Source organism: Leiobunum rupestre, chromosome 10 (assembly GCF_980474605.1).
Source record: "Leiobunum rupestre chromosome 10, qqLeiRupe1.1.hap1, whole genome shotgun sequence".
Classification (NCBI taxonomy): Eukaryota; Metazoa; Arthropoda; class Arachnida; order Opiliones; family Sclerosomatidae; genus Leiobunum; species Leiobunum rupestre.
The window spans coordinates 18,233,482-18,254,343 of NC_143393.1; the positions used below are offsets into that span (position 1 = coordinate 18,233,482).

The 20,862-nt window shown below is 36.3% G+C and overlaps 2 protein-coding genes across 2 annotated transcripts; both read right to left on the bottom strand.

Moving 5' to 3' along the window:
• Nucleotides 1-5,303: 5,303 nt before the first annotated feature.
• LOC149924921 (uncharacterized) lies at nucleotides 5,304-7,682 on the bottom strand. Its single transcript, XM_090159987.1, has 2 exons — nucleotides 7,552-7,682; nucleotides 5,304-7,365 (listed from the first exon to the last, which is right to left on the bottom strand). The coding sequence occupies exons 1-2, from the start codon at nucleotides 7,561-7,563 to the stop codon at nucleotides 6,652-6,654; spliced, it is 726 nt and encodes a 241-aa protein (XP_090016113.1). The 5' UTR covers nucleotides 7,564-7,682; the 3' UTR covers nucleotides 5,304-6,651.
• Nucleotides 7,683-12,917: 5,235 nt separating this feature from the next.
• Nucleotides 12,918-14,479, bottom strand: LOC149924922 (uncharacterized). Its single transcript, XM_090161457.1, has 5 exons — nucleotides 14,391-14,479; nucleotides 14,093-14,275; nucleotides 13,842-14,016; nucleotides 13,198-13,552; nucleotides 12,918-13,070 (listed from the first exon to the last, which is right to left on the bottom strand). The coding sequence occupies exons 2-3, from the start codon at nucleotides 14,249-14,251 to the stop codon at nucleotides 13,873-13,875; spliced, it is 303 nt and encodes a 100-aa protein (XP_090017583.1). The 5' UTR covers nucleotides 14,252-14,275; nucleotides 14,391-14,479; the 3' UTR covers nucleotides 12,918-13,070; nucleotides 13,198-13,552; nucleotides 13,842-13,872.
• Between the last annotated feature and the right edge of the window lie 6,383 nt (nucleotides 14,480-20,862).

Consider the following 20,862-nt stretch of genomic DNA (forward strand, 5'->3'; position numbering starts at 1 on the left):
TTATCAACTAAAGTTTCATTTAATTGGTCTTCAACAATGTCTTCGACAAATATTGAAGGAATAGCAAATGCCAGTAATGATTTTCTGGAACTTGAAATGCTGAAATCAGCTTGATTAAAGTGATCACTACCAACTCTTGCACCCTGATTATTAATGTTTTCAAGGTATTCGCTTTGAACTTCATAGTTCTCACCAAATATTGCACAAAGCCAGTTATTTCTATTATCTTTTTTCTTGGGAATCCTATGAAAACTTCTGGTATCAGAAGTTTTCTTGTGCCAATCGTTATTCTTACATCTTGGAACCAAACAGTAGACCATTTTTTAACAAATTTAACTGAAAAATAATAATAGTTTTAGGAAAAGACCTAACAAATAGCCCAAGATAAGGCCTACGTATATAGCATTTAGTTCAAAATAGAACACCCTAAATAAAGTACACCGCACAGTGTGCACTTTAAACTAGTTATTTAATGAACGAAACACTATTCTAAAAAAGTATTTTTCATTTAAAATCATTTTCTTACCTGTTAAATAATAATGAAATACTTATTACAACTTTACGAGGCACACAGCCTCCAAGCCTCGTAGCAGACGCCTCTACCGCACCGTTAGAAAATTATTGCGTAATCGTCCCTAGTCCATAACACGCCACCAAGCGGTCAACCCTAGCGTCCTTAAAATGCCAGTTTTAAAAAAGATTTTCCGACCATGCACGGGCTTTGTTTAATCTAGGCGGCTATGCTAAAACTAAAGGCAAGAGTGGCCAGAGCTGCAAACGTTGGTGTTCCACACCAAGTACCTGAGGTTATATTCCCTATTTTGGCACTAGTATCATATTTACGGTTATTACTTACGCTTTTATTAATAAAGAATCAATCGTAATTTTTAGCCTCTAATTTTGTAGTTTCGAAAAACGTCCGACTACTTGATCAGCGCGTTTAAAAAATTACGAAAGCAAGTACTTTAAAAGTATCCAAGTTGGTCCTCAATCGATCATCTTCCCGGAGACGCGATGAAAGAGCGTTCTCGTCTGTAGAATCCCCGACGGGGTGCTGTGATGGACCACCGAGCTTTCATTGAGCACGATTTCTCTTTGATCGCTTCCTTTTATTCGCGACCACCCTTCGCTGCCCAAATTTTATCTTTTTGACTTTTGAATCTCGTTCGAGTTCCGCCTCCGACGTTGACGGACGACACTCGCGATGTTTTGACTCGACAGAAAGTTTATTCAAAGGGTGCCGGTTTACTTTCGATAAACGTTACTGGCGGTTTTTAAACGACGCATTCTGCGGAGCCAATTTGTCAGCTGGTCAGCCAAGCGGAAAGGATTAATCCCCTGGTGACGCCTTTCAGCCCCGCGTGTTGACCAAACGCTTCGTCTCTTTTTCCTAACTTGTACATCATTCTTAATCATTGATTTTGTTTTTAAGCTCTCGGGGAATCGCTATAGTTTGTAAATTCACTATAGAACGTCGTCAATTTGCTTTCAGTGGCCAACGTGAGAAGTTCCTCCAATAAGCAGCCGATAAATCTCAAAGGGTCTGCTTAGCAGTGTGTCAGAATTTATAGCCCGGTGCAACTAAAGCAACAGGGGACATAGTCATCATAGTGCCCTACGCCAGCGTCCCCAAGCCCGGACGCGTGACAAATACAGCATGGGTAGTAGTACCCTACTACTGATGGTCGCACCTTCGACGCAAGCCACTCAACCCAGCAGAAGGTGCAACATACACTAAAAATGTATATACTGCAGTTTATGCCCTTCTCGCATTCACCGCTTCGTGGCTCTATGCGAACTGAAAAGACAAATTAACACGCAGAGCTATCTCACGATCAAAATTGCAATATCATTTTCCTGGTAGGTATTCGTCTACAACACATTCCGTATAAGTTTATAATTATATTTCACATTTGTCTAGCTTCCGAAAGTTACATTTTTACTTAAGACTCGGTCATTAGGCCTAACACGTGTTTACAAAATATAGAAGTGGATTAGCAACTCTTTTATTTTGTTCGAATGGCTTCGCCTCGATCCAACCAATCAAATTCTCGAAACAATCGCGATAAATTACAAAGATTCAAAAGATACTGCGTCTTTTTAAATCATATTGTTCACGCTAGAGACCCTTATTATTTTACGTGCGACGTCAATTCCACGTCACTCGACACGCAGTTATCAGTCATTACTTTGACTAACTGACACACTTATGACGCGTAATTATAGACTTATGTTACAGCTTCGGCCTTAAAATCTCACTTTAGCACCTCGGCTAAGTTATCACTTAAAACGTATTTATCGCGCAAATCATTAAATTATCGAACGGAATGTGGAAATATTCCGCTTTAGTAAAATTATTCCTCTATCATTTTAATAGAAAGCGAATGAACAAGGCCTTTCAAGTTGATAGTACGGTAAATAATATACGTCGCAAGGTTATGTAGAACGTTAAGGACTTCCGTACGAAAACGAAGTACATTTTTTCCTTCTTAATCCAAGGGTTTAATCAACTTGAAAGGTCTTCGGGTCTTCGTCTAAAGATTATTACCTTCACTATATTCGTAAATATTAACTTTCGCTATAACCGTCTGCAAAATTCATATTTTTATCTACTAACAACGCGCTAAGAGGTAGATGTTATCACCCCGAGGGCTTCTCGATTTTCAACCCTGTACAATTCGCCGACTCAATATCAGTTAGGAATGTGTCAAACGTAAAAAACTGGCAAGTTGTTTAGAGGAAAAAAATGGAATCTCAAATATGGCTGTAAGCGTTATTCGACTCGTCATTGCCATCCCAAAACGCGCTTATTCCGATTCCTAAACGTCACCCTGATTTTGAAAAACGATTTAGAATTAGCCTTTCCAATTAGGCGGGTGTCGACTCATTTCTTCGATTTTAATCAGATTCCGTCACCTTTTTTTGGTAGTGGTACGCATCCTACGTTACTGGCACAATCGTCCATTAATTTTGCACGTATCAGTCCGTCTCTTGGACTCTCTCCTCGCTGACTGATAGGTCCATTCTCGATTAATTATTAAAACTGGCCACCTTGAATTGGCACGTGCGCTAGGAAAGCTTTAAGCCGCTTGTTTGTCTCCGGTTTACGAATGTTTAAAAGCGAAATAAGGAGTCGCCGTTGATTTTATTGGTCTGGCCACCCTGGAATGTTTTTTTTTTGTAAAATCTGGTAACTCTGTCCTAAAACATGGCGGCACTTGGGTGTTTGGATTAGGTAGGCCGCCTATTTTTGAACGGTTAATAGAATTTTGGATCCCCTGTTAAGCCTTAGTCCCATTCGACCGAATCGGGACATTCAATCGAACTTTTTCTTTTTTCAATAAATATATGCATTTTTTATACAGATTAAACGATTTTTATAGAGTAAAGGTTAATATGTTAAATGTTTTGCAGTTATTATTTATTCTAGAGTTGTTAATTTTCCGGAAAAATAAAATTGGTAAAAATTTCCGAAAATCGGAAAAATAATATAATGTTTTTAACTTTCTATCGATATAAAATGTCTAATAACAGTAAACATACTACAAAAAATTAATAGCGTTACATTGTTAATCAGTTTAAACTAGTCAAGAGGTTTAGTTTTACTTTCAGATTAAAAAAAAATGAGGCGAAAATGCCACTTTATTTAAATTTGCAAACAATGTATTAGACTAATCATGGAATGAATTTTTTTAGGAAAAATACTGAAAATTTTCCGACTCACAACCTATCTTACAGTGTGACGAATTTCACCCAATAATTTAGCCCGTTGTTTCTTATATTATTATTAATAAGCAAATAAACTTTAATATAAAAAGAGCTTGATAATTCTGAAAGTCTCATTCAACAGAAACCCACCATTAGGCTATGTTTGTTAATTTGTATCCTAAAATATCTATGCTCCTTTTAAACATTTTATGTAGAATTTAAGAAATTTAAAATTTAACCATGAAATTTTTTATTAATATTAAATAATATTTTGGTCCACCTTGGTATACTTGGGGGCCTCCTTTCAAATTATAGAATAGGCCATAGCTTACCTTACCTATAACGCAAAATAAATTTAGCTTTCAAATGTCGAGATAATTTTAATAATTTATCTTCTATACTTTATTTTAAAATATTGTAGCCGTTAATTCTAATGGCCTATGGAAACTGTATTAAAAAGTACAGGTAATAAGAACCACCTATGAACTTCATTGCAAAGAATGGTAAAACACGTGAAAAGGTAGAAAAGTCTATAATGAAAAGGTGCAAAAAAGCTAAAATCTAAACAAATTTACGGTAATTTAAAAAGCTTACGAGTTACTGGGACCAACCTAAATATTGACCAGACTTTTTCAAACATCTCGGTGGTGAATTATTCATTTCTGATTTGAAGCCATTTAAATAATTCAACTCTCTAATATTATATTATTATATTTATTTCCAGTTAATAAACAAAAAACCATCGTCCTTGACGAACAGACACGTTGCGTTAACCGTCTCATAAGCCACCCGTTATAAAACGGGAAAATATTGAAAAATACAGGTATATTCATTTTAAAACAACACGTTTTACGGTTTGTGGAGGTCTTTTGGGCATATTTTCCCGGCGATCTGTGTGTGTGTGAATGCGAGATAGAGTAACGCCACACCCAACACGACAATTAATTCTTGTTTAAATAATCCCCTCGCGCAACTAACTTGTCTGCCCGCAACAATTTTCAATATGACCTTGCCCAAGGTTGCTCCCTCTCGACGCTGCTCCGGAACGGATCCTTTCCCGGGCTCTGAAACGAACGCGAGCCTAACGCTTCTGGAAGGCTGTACTGAGAAGCCCAGGAGCTTCCACAAACGACTAGACGCGTAACTCCAACCCAAGAAAGATAAGATCCCGTTACTTAAAGTTTTATTATTTTTTGAAATATTTTTTCCCCTTTGAAATAAATGTACATATCCTTAAATATATTGTTTTTATTAAAATTGACTAATTCAATCAGATTAACATATGTTAATTTTAATTTGTCTTAAACTAGTTTTCGTTGAATGATTTTGTAGTTTTTGGTTTTTATTCTAATATCGGCCATTTCTGGGGTTTTTGGTAACAAAATTATGACGCTAATAACTTGCATTTTAGTTCAAATAATCCAATTATTAAATTAATATTTTTGTTGATTTAATACGAGTATAGTTTTATGGATATTATTCTAAAATGAAAAATTGATATTGTCCAAGCTATCATTTTCTGGCATTAAAAGAGACAACAAAACGACAATTTGTTTTTAAGTTTTTAAAACTTTTTTATTTTGGTTCTTTTTTATTTTTATTTACAACAAAAACTGATCGGAGCGAGTTTTTTTTTAATCGATAATAGTAACAGATAATAAAAAAAAACAGTAGAAATTAAAGTGGTTTTCAAAGAATTAAAGAATGTTGATTTTAAAGTAAAAGAGGGCAGGAATACAGGAAATTGAAATTAATCGAAAGGTAGAAATTCAAGAAAGTCGTCTTTTTTTATCGCGTGATTTTCGCATAAATGGGGAAAAGGGGACAACGAAATGGGGCCGATTGGAAGAAAGCTAAGTCCCACATGGCTTTTAAGCGATAAGCATTTCAGCTTGATATAAATACGTTTAAAATGCGCGAAATTTTGCGTAAACGAGCTAAGCCTAAATACACCCTAAACCCGAAGCGATATCCTAATTTCAACGCGTAGCTTTTAAAAATTAAGAGTATTTTGGCACTATGAGGTTGGGAACTTTCCGAAACTTTTAAAATATAAAAAAAAACAACGATAATCATATAAACGTGACCCCTACCAAAACCTATAAGCTAATATATAGCAAAAAGCTAAAGCGGGGGGCGTAGCTACGGCTAATAGGAACTGGACTCTTTTTAAAAAGTACCCCTAAAGGGTATACTTTTACTATTAAAGAGAGCTGAAAGCAACTTGGTATAAAAAAGAATAATTTTTGTACCTTTTTTTCTTTCTGGAAAAGCGCGCGACGTCTGTACCTCAACCGCAGCTTCCGAAGCTCCGCTACCCTCGAGGCTTTCAAAAAGCGATAAAAACTCTGATATAATATGACCCATCCCTGGATAGAACCCAATGAACCCGAGGGGAAGATACTCTTTCACTAAAAACTAGTTTTGTTTTTCGTCCGGGGAGATGAGCCACCGCGATCATTCGAGACTTTGGGAGAGCGTTTAAGAAAGCGAAAACTATTGAGAAAAGAACAGATTTAGTTGGTTCGGGGAGAAAGATTTAGGCGATCGACGAGACGCTAATTGTTGTTCACATTTCGTCGATTGTATTTTAGGAAGAAAGGGCTGTAGAAAGGTATTTACAAAAAGATTATTTTCCCGATATTTTGGTCCCTATTTTTCCGGGGGAGAGTTTAAATACGGGTTTCACACACTCGGTCGAAGACGCGGGGAATAAATTATTTTTAGCTACAGCGATTTTGGATAATTTTGCGAAAGAACCAGGTACGAATATCTTTTTATCTTTAAAGCGATTGATTGAAAATCCGCGTACATTTTTTTCGTAATTACTAGGCGGTATAAAAGCGGGGATAAAAACCAATATTTTCCCGTAATTTGGGTGGTGATTTTTGGAATTAATTAATAGTCCTTATTGTTTTAAAAGTTAATTACGCGTTAATTAACTTAACCGAGGTGGTTGGATTGGGGGTTAGCACCATACGGGACTGCTCCCCATCGGTTTGGATCCCAGTGACCTTGGGTGTTGAATTGAGGGTTGTAGGTGCCATCAGATGGAGCTTGGATGTTTTGTCCTTGTGGCCGATAGGATTGTTGAGGTTGGTATTGCTGGGGTGGTGGTTGGTAGTGTTGTTGGGGTGGTGGTTGGTATTGCTGAGCTGGTGGTTGGTATTGTTGTTGCGGTGGTTGGTATTGCTGTTGCGGTGGTGGGTTGTATTGTTGGGGAGCTGGTTGGTATTGCGGGGCGTACTGTTGAGGGGCTGGGGCTGGTCCACCGGCATCGGCGGAGTTGGGCACTCCGTCACCGGAAGCGCTGAATCCGTGCTTTCCAGCGGTGTACTTGACAACTCGTTTCATGCCACTGGCGTCGACGTATCCGTAAGAGCCGCTGACGGAACCGTCTGGGTTGCGGACTTCGTGACGGAAAGCGCCATCACCGGCTTCGTATCCGTACTTGTAGTCGCCTTCCAATTTAGGTCCGAGACTGGCGTAGTGTACATTAGCCAAGACAACGGGCTTCTTGGGTCCTTGCTGTTGGTAGGATTGTTGCGGCTGGTAGGATTGTTGTTGGGGTTGGTAGGATTGTTGCGGAGCGTAGTTGTTGTTGTTGTGTTGGTTGTATTGGGCTAAGGCAACGGTGGCCATAAGCGCGCAGATCACCTGTTTGAAAATAACCAGAACGAAGAGTTAGAAACGCGATACACTTCATACCCGAAAAAGAAATTTATAAATTAATTATTAAAAAACGCGTTAGAAAAATGTTAAATTATTTTGAAAGTTTAAATAACCGGTTTAATCTAAAATGAAATTTAAACGATTAAAATTTGTAAAAATGAGAGCGCTTACCAGCTGGTACATGATTTTTTTATTGTAGCAGTCGAACTTCAGATTAAAATCCAAAAAATGGTTCGCTGTTGTGATGAGGAGCTGATGTCTTTCTCCTTAGCAGACTAGTTCAGCTTCTGGTCATAAGAAAGAGACACAAGCCCCTTTTATACCGCCCAGAACTTTCCGCGTAAAGGACACTTTTCCCCGCGGAACGCCACTTGCAAATCAGCCACTCAGTGCGAGAAAAAGACACTCGCCTTCGAAGCCTCCCCACCCTAAAATCTTCCACCCTCCACCGACGAGTACCGTTAATTCGGCTGAAACTATAACATTTCACCCCCCTTTCCTCGTCTATCCGATCTGCCGTTATTCAAACTAACTTCCCCCCCCCCCCCCCCCAACACCACTGATTTCATCCTCCTTTATTTTTTTTCAAACATCCGTTTTCAATCCGGGCGATTTTCGATGGTTCCTGAGGTTTCCAGAAGGTCCCGGTCTCACCCGGACGCCCGGGAGGTAGGTATACCCAGACTGGCATTGCGCGGTTCTATTGGCCCAATCCCGCCCTTAATTACAATGACCATTGAGGGGTTGCATTTTTCAACCCGTACGCCTATTAATTTTTATACACGTATAACGGTTCGGTTCGGTTGGAAAAAATGTTGGGCGGGGATCCTTGTATCTGGGTGGATTTCGCCAAACGCGAGCGATCTGAGGGGGGGGGGGGGGGCGACTGAAAGGGAAATCCAGTCTCGAGGGGGGGGGGGGGCAGTCTGGGGGAAGGTTTACTGATACTTTTTGAAATCAGGTCAAGTTTAAACTAGTACTTAATGGAGGGTGTAGACTAGCTGCCTTTACCACCTTCGTTCTATGCACGAGTTTCCAAAAACTTTTCTTGTTATTCTTATACGGGTTGCTGCCGTTTTTTTTATACTTTTAATTTCGATTATTTGTTGGTAGTGGGGGCTAACGCGATGGTAAGGTGAAAGCTGCTTCGGTATAGGTGGATTTTAATATCGGTTGAATATCTCGATCAATATCCCTGGATTAAGAGTAATCAGATTTTTTTGCTCTTGGGCGGTACCCCGGGATGGGATGGAAAGGGATCTTAAGAGGTTGAATGATGGTTGGGTGGATATTTTTTGCTTTTTCTTTTTTATCATTTTAAAGGTCAAATTTATATCAGACGATTTTGCATATTTATACGCGTGTTTTTTTAATCATTTTTGCTTTTTTTTATGTTCTTTGAAATGCAACCCCCCTCAATATTTCCCAAAAGTTATAATTATAGTATTTTCCCGTCAATTTGCCTTCGCAATCCCCTGGAATTATTAATTGTTTCGGCGGAATCAAACGTGGAATTTTGTCCGTGGAATGTTCGAGAAATATCTGGGGAAATATGGAAATATATTTCGGATATATTTAAACTTAGTACATAATTTTTAATTTAGCGTGCAATATGTCGCAATGCTAGGCGTATGTTGCGAAAATCTGTATTGGGAGTAGTTTTTACTTTCGGGGAGATAGAATTTAAAATTTCCAACCTGCGCAGCATTACGACCACTTATTTAAAAAGGTTTTATTTTTGATGGAAAATTAGTGTCTTAATTTTAAACTTCTTTATGGTTTTCATAGAAAAATATCGGTGCGCAATGTCGTTTTCTTATTTTCTATACTCAGTTGCAATCTTATAGTGTAATTTGGGTAAACAATATACTTTTAATGCATTAAATTTTGAATTTGAATGCTTGAAATTTCCGCTTCTCTCAAATATTGTAAATAAAGTCAACTGGTCAACTGCGTATTATCAGAACTACATAACATTTCTTAAGATAAAAGAATCCATATCGAGGTGCTAAAGGGAATTTTTTCATGAATCCGCGGTTATGTTAAAAATTTACTGCCTGTATACAGCTAGTTCTAGAGACCCCAAATTTTGGAATAAATTCCACGAAAGATAATGTGGAAATATTTTTACATATTATGGTTCAGTACAATTTACTATAATATAAGAACGGAATCACTGCGACTTCTAGCGGGGGAAATAGCTTCCTTGAAGGAATATCAAAACACCATCAGATTAGTCAATTTGGAGATTTTCAGCTTCTTCGGTATATTCAAACTCACTGCACAGATGAAATAAGATGAAAAAACTCATTTTCGGCCATGTTCAGATCAGGGTATTTCTCAAAAACGCGCAAGTGTTATCTGGAACGTTTTGATAAAATTTCGAGAACACTGCCCCTTATTTTAATTCCATTTACTAAAATTTGTTGATCTACGCGCAAATTCTAAAAAAGTTAATTTTAAAATTTAAAATTTGTTAGTAAAAATAGCCCAAAGCCGCACTAAAGTAAATTTGAGTTTTACTAAATGGCAGAACTTTATTTTTTTAAACATAATTCTTATAGAATCAAATTTTAATTTAACATACTGTTACCAAAGTATATTTTCTGATAATATTAATTTTTTAGTTCGAAACGAAATTCTATCTTAGATTATTTAATGTGGATATATTTTCATGGATTCCTTTGGTGTTTTCTCTGTCATATTGAAGGGCATTAAATATTTAAAAAAGTTTTGGAATTTAAATCCATTGGTGACTTAAACAAATATCCGTTATTAAAATTTTAAATTTTTTCTACCTATAAGTCTTATATATCTTTGAAAGTTTCTTACTAAATGAGACTTTTTACAACGAATTTAGTTTTCTTTAAATACGTTTATTTTGAATTTGCGCGTTGAGGTTAACGGTAATAGTAAGTGAAGGGAGCTGTTGGCATGCAGGGCTTGCCACCCGAGGGGTAAGACAGTCTCATATAATCTGTACACCGAGTTCGTGCACTTAGCACTGTTAAAGGTACATATTTTATGAGCTCGCGAGTTCCATTTAGCACTGTCAAAGGTACGGCAGTGTACACCGAGTTCGCAGAGTGTCTTACCCCTCGTTGCCACCACCCTCCTACGAATTGTAGCCCGGTCACCTGTTTAAAGGCATTAAAAGTCGCTCGATGACTTGGGCCTAAGGTGGTGCCTTGGGTATTAGCCTAGCTGGTTATTATTATTATTATTATTATTATCAATAAATTTTAGTAAATTAAATTAAAATTAGGAGCAGTGTTCTTAAATTTTTTTATAAAATTTCCAGATGACCCTGATCTGAACATGGCTAAAAATTAGTTTTTCACTCTTAGTTCGCCTGTACAGAGATTTTGAATACACTTAAGAAGCTGAAAATGTCCAAATTGACTAATCCATTGCCAACTGCTTTTTTTAAAATATTCCACCACCAGGGGTTGCGGTGCTCGTGTTATACCATACAGTGTACTGAACCATAATATGTAAAAATATTTCCATATTATATTTCGTTGAATTTATTCCAAAATTTGGGGTCTTTGGAACATTGCTGTATTACTTCGTCTAACGATGTAAAATATAAAAGCTACACTGCCTAAGGATATTTACAGATTTATAAACAATATTTTCCCTATGTGATACACTTAGAAAATTAGTATGTGCATGTATTAAGTCCAGCGCTATTCTTTCAAAACGTATTTTGAAAGCTTGAGAAGGTGCATGTTTCAAGCAAATGACATTAGTAAAATATCGAGATGGAATATTTATATACTTCTGGTACTATTTAAAATGGATTTCTCCGTAATCCATTACGATTGTGTTCTTCTAATGGCTGCTACTGATAATAACGCCGAGATGACTTCGCCAAAGTTTAGCCGCGAGCTACCGTCTCAGTAGAGTATAATAGCTTAATAAAATCTTCATCATTTTCGCATTCTTAAACTCTCCAAACGACCACGACATTATGTTAGTTTTCGCAATTCGTTCCGAACGAAATCTCAAATGGACTTCCCCAAAACGCCCATGAACTTTCGCAAACAATGAAGATATCGTAAAATTTTGTTTCCTCTAAATCTAGGAGCAAACAAACACAATGAGAACGCAGCTAGCCTTTAAACACGCTAACGCTGTGCTGTGTACAAATTTCATTGGACGAGCCTTTACGGAAAGGGGAAGACAATTTCCGAATTTTCCCATTCCGACGGCAGCAGGCGCTAAAGCGTCTAACCAATGAAAACTGTACGCAAGAAAATGTACGACTTTTGACGGGTTGCGTTCTCCTTGTGTAGGGTGCTGTGTTTGTTGCTCCTAGATCTAAATTATGCCTTGATTTTCTGCGTTTAAGTGCACTGAATCCATTATCGGGTTAGTAGTCCCCGAATAACTTATTTGTACCATAAAGTAACACCATCTATATTCATATAACTATTTTTGCGCAAAAATAGTTTCTTTTGGTTTTCTTAATTTTGACTTGAGTTGCTTCAAAATTCTAAGAATTCTTCCCTTGATAGTGAGAATTCTCACTTCTCTAACAATTTTGACGGTCCTTCTCACAGGAGGTGACGTCATCTCTTCTCACGTGTTCTCTTGAGAAGAGTGATCATGCCTCCGAGCATTCTCACTTGGTTAAAAAGCGGGGAAATTATAAATAACAATGGCAGCTAATATTCTAGTCAGTTTACTTGATGCTGAAGAAAATAAACAGTATGATATTTTGGTGGACGAAAAGGAATTTCAGAGAAAATAGAATGGTAAAATAATTTCCGATGAAATATTTCCTTTTAAATTATAAATCAAATGTTTTCTTCTTTCATATATTGTCGTGAAATCGTGTAAAAAATATATTTATTGTCAAAGGCTTAGCTTAAACGTTCGTGGGATTCTCGAAAGCCGCCATCTTTAGAAGAATGTTTTTACTTATGACGCTTTTTAGCGAGTTCTCAAGAAAAGAATTCCTTCTTAGAATTTTGACGCGCCCTTGGGGATGGCGTACCATACAATTCCGGAATTCCGCTTCAACGCAAAGTGGAGGGCTACTTTGAGGAGACAATTTTACTATAGGGATAAGCAAGAGATAATCGTCCTGGATAATCTTTTGTTTATGATTTGACCAATGACCATTATTAATGTAAGCTTTTTCACTTGAATAAGAAAATAAATAATTAATTTTTCAATAGTTTTATAGTAATAAATTACCGAATTCTTGCATAAATGGAAAGATTATTTCAATTTAATTATACTTTTTTTTATTTCACAAATAAATTTAATTTATACTGACATTTGTTGTCGTATTATTTATCATCCAAACTATACTATTTACAATTTTTCAAATTTACATATTTTTGTATGTACAAATTTTGAAAGGTCCTTGGGATTATTTACGTTGGAATTGGTAGGACACGAGGGTTCCAAAAAACTTTAAATATATTTTTAACTGGTAAAACTCAATTAAAACCAAAATAAAAATGAGGTGAAGAAAACGCAGAGTTAAATTTTGGGGAATTGGTAAAATGTCTTAAGCTTCCGAAGAATCGAGCATAATGATTGCGAAGGCCAAAACAAAGACTGTGTCAGGATTGGTGAACTTTGAGACGATGTCTCTATTGCGGGATACGAAACGATGGCTGAAAACTTCCACTTTCTGAGAGCCACGTCCACTTGCATGACAGCCAAATCCAATTCTTGAACGAATCAAAGAAATAGCAAGTTTATTATATAATTGATCATCACACTAGGCAAAGTTCCACAAATAAAATCCCCATCTTTTCGGGGAAAAAAAAACAAATTGTTTTTGGCTGAATAACTTACTCTAGAACGGTCATGTTAAAGGAGGACATCAGATTGCCAAGATATTCTCAGATCATTTGTTTGCAAAGTTCTTTCCGAGAGATGAGTAACCGCGTTGAACAAATAGAGTCCCACTCTTTATACTGTCTCTTCCGTCGCACTTCGGACACTTAAACGCGACACAAGGGAAATCATCGTGTGGAGTCTGCCGCCTCGGAATACCGAAATGATGTCCTGGATAGTCCAAACTGGGCGTAGAACCGCAATACCTCACACTGACTGTCGTCCCTTTGAGACTGTCCTAGCTGTTCTCGGAAATGTTGCTCAGGTGCTTTTCTTCGGCTAAAATGTCGCTAGAAATCTGTTCGGACAGGACCTAAGAGTAAAGAAGACCCAATGTAATTTTTGTAAATAACACTAAATTAAATATTGCAAAAAACCAATGTTTTTTTTAAGTAAACTGACTCAAACAAGTAATCTAAGACAAAATAGAGCAAAAGACTGTATTTTTAATAAAACAAAAATTGCAGTACTTCAATGATATATACCTTCATGACGTAAAGATTAATCTTGAAGGTATCATTACTCGTGTCTTACATTACTTACGTATCGACAGTTGGTGGCTTCGTTACTTTGGACTCCAGCAAGACCAAAGAAGGACTTACTAGAGATTTGCGTTTCCAAACAGGTGAAGCTTCAACCATGTCGTACGTACGACACCTCTTCCGTGTTCTCCAGCGGCACAGCGGCAGAATCAGACTCCTTGAGACTCTCGGCTGGTGACGCTCGACTGCTGCCCGAGCTCCTTGCGTCCACGATGGAACAAGTAGGCTTTGGAATCTGCTTCGTCGGTGGAAAGAACGCTGCGCTGTTAGAATCTAAGGTTACAACGTGGCTCAACGTGGCGGTTAATTACTTGAGGAGGAATTTTGCGGATGTCTCCGGTGGATGACGAGTCTCGGGGTCGAGTGGCGATCATTCGGGCGTGATCCGCAGTTTGATGATGTCCCAAACTGCGAGGAATGTTGGAGGATCGTCGCAAGCCCCTCGGAAGAGATTTCTTGCCATTTTCCATATTTGCTCCGTCTCCTGGCCCAGACTGAAAAATTACGAAATTTCGTTAGTTTGTCAAGGAAAAGAAATGACTTTGCATTAGGTAATAGATCTAAAAAGAAATTGATTTGAAAAACGGTTCATTGTATATTGGTACGCACTGTTTCAGAATGGATAAATTTATTGGCTAAAACTAATGCAGATAAATATTGCTAAGGTCGGTTGATTCGATTTTAAGATCAGAATAAACATTTACACGTGCAATGAAAAAATGCGCGATATCATCGAAATTCACGCGTTTTCAATTTAAAAATTTATTTTGATAGATTCGCCCAAACAGAAAATCGCCTCGTCGTGTACCCTATTTTAATGGGATAAAATTAGGAGCAACGTAATAAAATTTTATTTAAAAGATCTGAATAGACGCGAAACTAGTCGTTAGATAAACTTTTTAACATGCTTTTAAATACAATTTTATTACGTAATTAAAGTTGTTCCTAATTTTATCCTATTTATTTTATACGTAAGTAGCCTATTAATAATTTTTAGCTTAATACCCTATTTTACGCAGATATTTTTCTGAAGATATCGACTTAAATTTTGTTATCAATGTATTCATTGACGGATGAGATATTAGAAAGAACGCTTTAAATAAAAAATATAGTAATTAAAATTAGAGCTGTACATTTTCTCGCTTAAGTTTTAAGTATAGTAATTTTTGGATAAATAATAATAATGGCCCTTGCCCCCACAGAAATGTTTTCCGATCGCCACCGCTGGTTCAAACTCCCCGACGGGCAGGTCACTTCCATTTGGGGTGCGTCTTAATCATAGTAAAATGATTAAATCAGGGTAATCGTGATTAAATCAGGGTAATCAAGATTTAAAAATCTAATCAAGATTAGAAAATCTAATCACGATTTAAACGAGATTTAACCATTCTAATCATGATCTAATACTTTTAATTAGATTTAATCATTTTCAATAGATTTAATCATTTTAAATAGATTTAATCATTTTAAATAGATTTAGTCATTTTAAATAGATTTAATCATTTTAAATAGATTTAATCATTTTAAATAGATTTAATCATTTTAAATAGATTTAATCATTTTAAATAGATTTAATCATTTTAAATAGATTTAATCATTTTAACTAGATTTAATCATTTTAACTAGATTTAATCATTTTAAATAGATTTAATCATTTTAAATAGATTTAATCATTTTAAATAGATTTAATCATTTTAAATAGATTTAATCATTTTAAATAGATTTAATCATTTTAAATAGATTTAATCATTTTAAATAGATTTAATCATTTTAAATAGATTTAATCATTTTAAATAGATTTAATCATTTTAAATAGATTTAATCATTTTAAATAGATTTAATCATTTTAAATAGATTTAATCATTTTAAATAGATTTAATCATTTTAAATAGATTTAATCATTTTAAATAGATTTAATCATTTTAAATAGATTTAATCCTTTTAATCGGTTGAATCGTGAATTTATCATTAAAATCAAAACAAAAGTACGATTTAATCATACTAATCACGATATAATTTTTTAATCAGGATTAATAATTTTAATCAGATTTAATCATTTTAATCAGGTTTAATCATTTTAAACCGATATAATCAGTTAACCATTATTAAATCATATTTAATTATTCTAATCATGATTAAACGTGATTTAATCAACTTAATCGTGATTAAATTGAATTTAATCAAAATAATCACGATTAAATCGGATTTAATCTTTTGAGGGGTGCGTCAAAGAAGTGACCTGCCCCTCGAAACTCCCCAGCAGTATTTCGACCAAATTCATCATCGCACGTACAGGTACGCGTTTCTAAAGTCGCTCTTAATTCGTAATGACACGGTTTGACTTGTCGCGCGGGACTATTAGCGACTCTTCAAACTTTACGCGATTATAGTCATAAGTTTTTTACGGGTGGGGCAATTGGCGGCGAAAATGAGTTTCTCGGATTTCGTGTCGCCACGAACGCGTTAAATTGGCGCTAAACCCTCCAATTATCGTCCGCTCAGAGTTTGATTTGGAAATCGCTGTTCGCGAACGTGCCATCCATGAAACCCTCTTTACAACCAAATTGCCTTTTGGATGTTTCTTTCGATATTTTGTTCGTTTGACCTATCCGCACGTAAAAAAATGCTTTCATACGAATGCATTTCTCGAATTTAGGAATGATGTTAAAATATTTATCTTTATGTTGTTTAATAGACTAATAACGTTTTGCAGTAATGGTCGCTATTAGTGATGAACCTCCGTGTTTCTTAGGCTTCATTGATGGCAGCCATTTTGTATATTGACGCGATGATAAAGGCAATAATGGCCACGTCCTTAGTGGTGTTGGTGAAAATGGTCGTTGAGGAAGAGGATCCTTGTGTTTGTACTTTGAAGATATTAAGCAAAATCAACTTTTAATATTGCGCTCCGGGCTGTCCATTACCCAGAGCACACAGACAGGCACGCTGCGTGTTATTCGTCACGGTAGTTCTTGCCGCTGCGTATCATGTCTCCCTCCCGTGAAATTAAAAATCGTTTTTCGACCCCATCGGCTGAAACAGCCCTGTTGAACACCGGACCTTTGTACCCACCTCGTCTTCACATTGAACAATCTCTGGCGCCTTGGTGGTCCCGGAGGTGTTAGAAACGGTGATGGGCACGCTCTACTCATTTTAGAGCTGGTCCCGGAGAACGAATGAGCTTGAGATTATCAATTAATTGAGAGATGTCGGAGAAGAGCAAAGTCTCCACTGCATTTAGCTATAAATGAGCGAGATCATCGATAATCCTAATATTAGGTTGGCTAAATGAGGGGGAAAGAAGAGCGAACCTCTGAGATGAGCGCTTCACTTGTGGAGGTTAACGGTAATAGTGAGTGTAGGGTGCTGTTTAGCTCGCGTGGCTTGAAGGGCTTGCCACCATCCTCCTACGCGTTGTAACCCGGCCACCTGAATTAATGGCTTTAAAAGTCGCTTTATGACTTAGGCCTAAGGTGTTGACAAGGGTATTAGCCTAGCTGATTATTATTATCAATTTAGAGATTGAGAAAGATAAGAGTGCTCTTTTTAACTCTTATAAACTCCCGACTAACTGAGACGATAAAAAATATTTAAGCCTAAAATCAGGGATCTGTGGGTTACATGCAAATCTTCTCAGAATTTTTTATTATTTTGGAAGTTCTAATATTTATTTAGTTACTCAAATAGATTAGTTTTCAGTATTTTTAGGGAACTGTAATAAGTTTTCCGCGCTTATTTGATGAGAAAAATGAAATCTATTATTTTTTATTGAGCTGTGCGCGAGAAAGCTTCAGCTGTAATCAATTTTAAATTGAACGAATAAGAGCTTCAACGTTTCTTTAGAATATTGAGAGATAAAATATAAACTATCAGTAAGCACGTTTGATCTAAGTGACATTATCTGAGACGCTCTTGAGAACAGCGTGAGACATATATCTGAGCTGAGTTTGGATTTAAAAAAAATGCCCACCAATATTAAGAAATTCCAATTATACCCGTATCTTCGCAGGAATAATGTTACGGCTCTTCCTATAAGGTTTGATAAGACTTAGGATATTATACAGTTCTGATTTTAAGACAGTCGTTAATTCGTTTTAAAGTTGTGAAATAACCTTTTCAAGTTTTCTATATTCAGAAATAAATTTATCCGAATTTTTCTACGTAACCGAATCTATCTTGGCGATATCACCCTTAAATGTTGGAGAGATGGTTTGGGAGGCCTGAGCCATTAAGTTTCGTCAAAATTTCCATAAAACGATCATGACATAATAGGGCACTCCATTCCATACTGTATCATTAATAATGTTGTTACGTTACTTATATCGTCGTAAGCATCTCCTCGGGATAATTTAATAACTTCCTAACTTTTGGACTTTCCAGGGTTATTTTATTCAGAAAATTACCCCTGATTGTAATATATGGCGAATGTCTGCTTCAATTGAATCTTAAGTGGCCAATTTTTTTACGGAACTCCAACAGCGGGTCATTTAGGAGTCATCTAATCCGTATTACCCCCCGTGGCTTTATAAAAACGTAAAAAATTAATGAAATTAGTCCTAAGGTCCATAATGACTCGGTTGAACATTGAATTTTAATCTATACTGAACTTAAAAAAGCACCCGGGATTTTTAAATAATCCAATAATAAGACATTATGCTTAAATGTCCAGGGGAAATTTCGACTTTCATATTCAATCTACGTCTAATATTAAAAGAAATAGAAAATTCCCCTATAGGCTTAAATATTATCGCGTATATTTCGATATTTAATAACCAATGACTGTCGTTGCATTTTTTCGAATTTAATTTCTGTACGTATCCGTTTGGAGAATATTTGCACGTGTCTCGCTGTCTCGTTTAGCATCGTCTTATTAATAAAACATGATCGCCACGAATAACATTCTATTTTACTAAAAATATGTATATATACTTTATATATAAATAAAATAATCCTCAATTAAATGAAGATGTCGTCGCAGTCGTACCTGGAAATCGTGATCTGATTCTAAGCGAGCTTTAATTCGGGGTTTATTAATTATCGGAGCGTCGATTACGTGTATAGAAAATAACACGGTCGGGATTAAAACGAACGAATAGTTTGGTTTTATTGAGACATCTCTTTCTCTCGTTATTCGAAGCTTATAGTTCCGCGACATTTCTTTGTCTTATCGGCGCCCCTGAGATCCCGCGATATCGTGATATTTCTAGAATCGATTACTATCGATAAATTAATTCGACTTTTTATCTCCGCGCCCAGACATCTCGACATCATTAGCGACAGGTCTTTACTAGTAATTGTCCCGGGAAAAATAGCTCGATTTGCTCGGGTGTGCTGCGAGCCGTTATGTGGTGTGTTGTCTCCCGGTTGTCGGGACCCTCCCCCGTCATTAGCGGTTCCCCGGATTAATTACGCGCAGAATGAAGATTGGATTAGAAGCCTTTTTTAGCATAATTTGCTTTTACCTGGAAATCTTTTTACCCAGATTTTTCGAGGCCATTTTACTCTTTTTTCGTTTTTTTCTCGTTCCCAGGCACTCTTTATCGGATAATTACGACTTTTCGTGAAATTCGATTTGGCAAAATAATGAAGCTTTCTCGTATCAAATTAAGATGAAAAATAATGATATAAATAGCAAATACATTTGACAATAGCTGCTAAACCTCAGTCGGTGGGCGGAGTGGTTAGAGCTTTCGCATCGCAGCAAGAGGAATCTGGTTCGATCCCAGCTTGTGACGCTCTGTGAAAACTCTTAACAGTTTCGAAACAAAAGCAACTACCAACAAATTTAAAATTAGTAGCCATTACAACTAAATCTTCCATCGGAAATGATACAAATAAAATTGAAGTTGCAAATTCCGATATAAAAACTAATAAAACTATTTTTTTAGGTAATTAATAAAAAAATTTACCGTTATTTGACAAAACAACACAAATGGACATATAAAACTATCCGAAAAAAACGCTTATGAAAAGGTATAAATTTCAAATAAAAAATTTAATTTTTCAAAATTTAATTTTCGCTATTCTCCGAAAGAAGAATGGAAAATGGAAAAGCCTAGTTATGCGATAAAATTATTTTTGGACAAAATTAAAATTGGTAAAAGTTAAGTAAATTTTTAACGGGGAATATTTTTTTTTGGATGAATTTAAAGAAATAAATAAAATACAAACAAACGCGATGAATTTTTTTTAAGTCTGACGAAGTGTATGTAGCATATTTTTGAACAAGTTAAATACATTATTTTACTATATTAACAGATACTGATGAACATGAACTTTTTATATTATTTAGATATCCAAGGAAAAGCCACATCGGAGGACATCTCAAATCATCATCGACGAGATCAACCGTGGTATCGTAATATGCTCAGGAATACGACAGGATCGATGAGTGAATATATCCATTATGGTCGCGTCCAACTGCAAGTTTCCCATGACCGTCATCACGCAAAAGTAGATACGCTTACTGAACCAGAACGATACGTGGCTAGATTGTACCTCGCACTTCATAAAAAAACTGAAAATGTTAAAAAAAACTTCGGGGTTTTTTTTCGCGTCAAAATTCGGTAATTGCTCCCGCGGCAAAAGCCACGGAAAGTTCAAGTTTGTCGTGCCAGTTGTATCCCGAAAAAACCCTCGAAAATGAGTATTTCCGTAGGTGTTTTTCGCCACTTACATTTTAATTTCGAAAAGCCAGTGTAATGGCAAATTCATCGGGATTCTCTGGGTCGACGCCCGTCTTAATTTGTGGGCGGACTGCGCTTAATTCCGAGGTAACATATCCGAGCGTGCTCTCTAGCTTTAGACGTTCGGGAGTCGCGATTGCCAACTACTTTCCCGCCTTCGTATACCATTGAGAATTTGGTTCACTGGTCAAGTAGAACGGGGTGGATCTCCGCGGTTGTTGGTTAATTTCTTTAACAACCGTGACCATAGTTATTAATGAAAAGTTTAAAACTCGTTTTAATTATGGTCATTATCCAATTACACCCGCGGTTTATTTCGCCATTTTTTTATGATAAAGTTGAATTTTTTATATATTTAAATTTAAGATGGGAATTTCAACGTGACAAAGTTGACA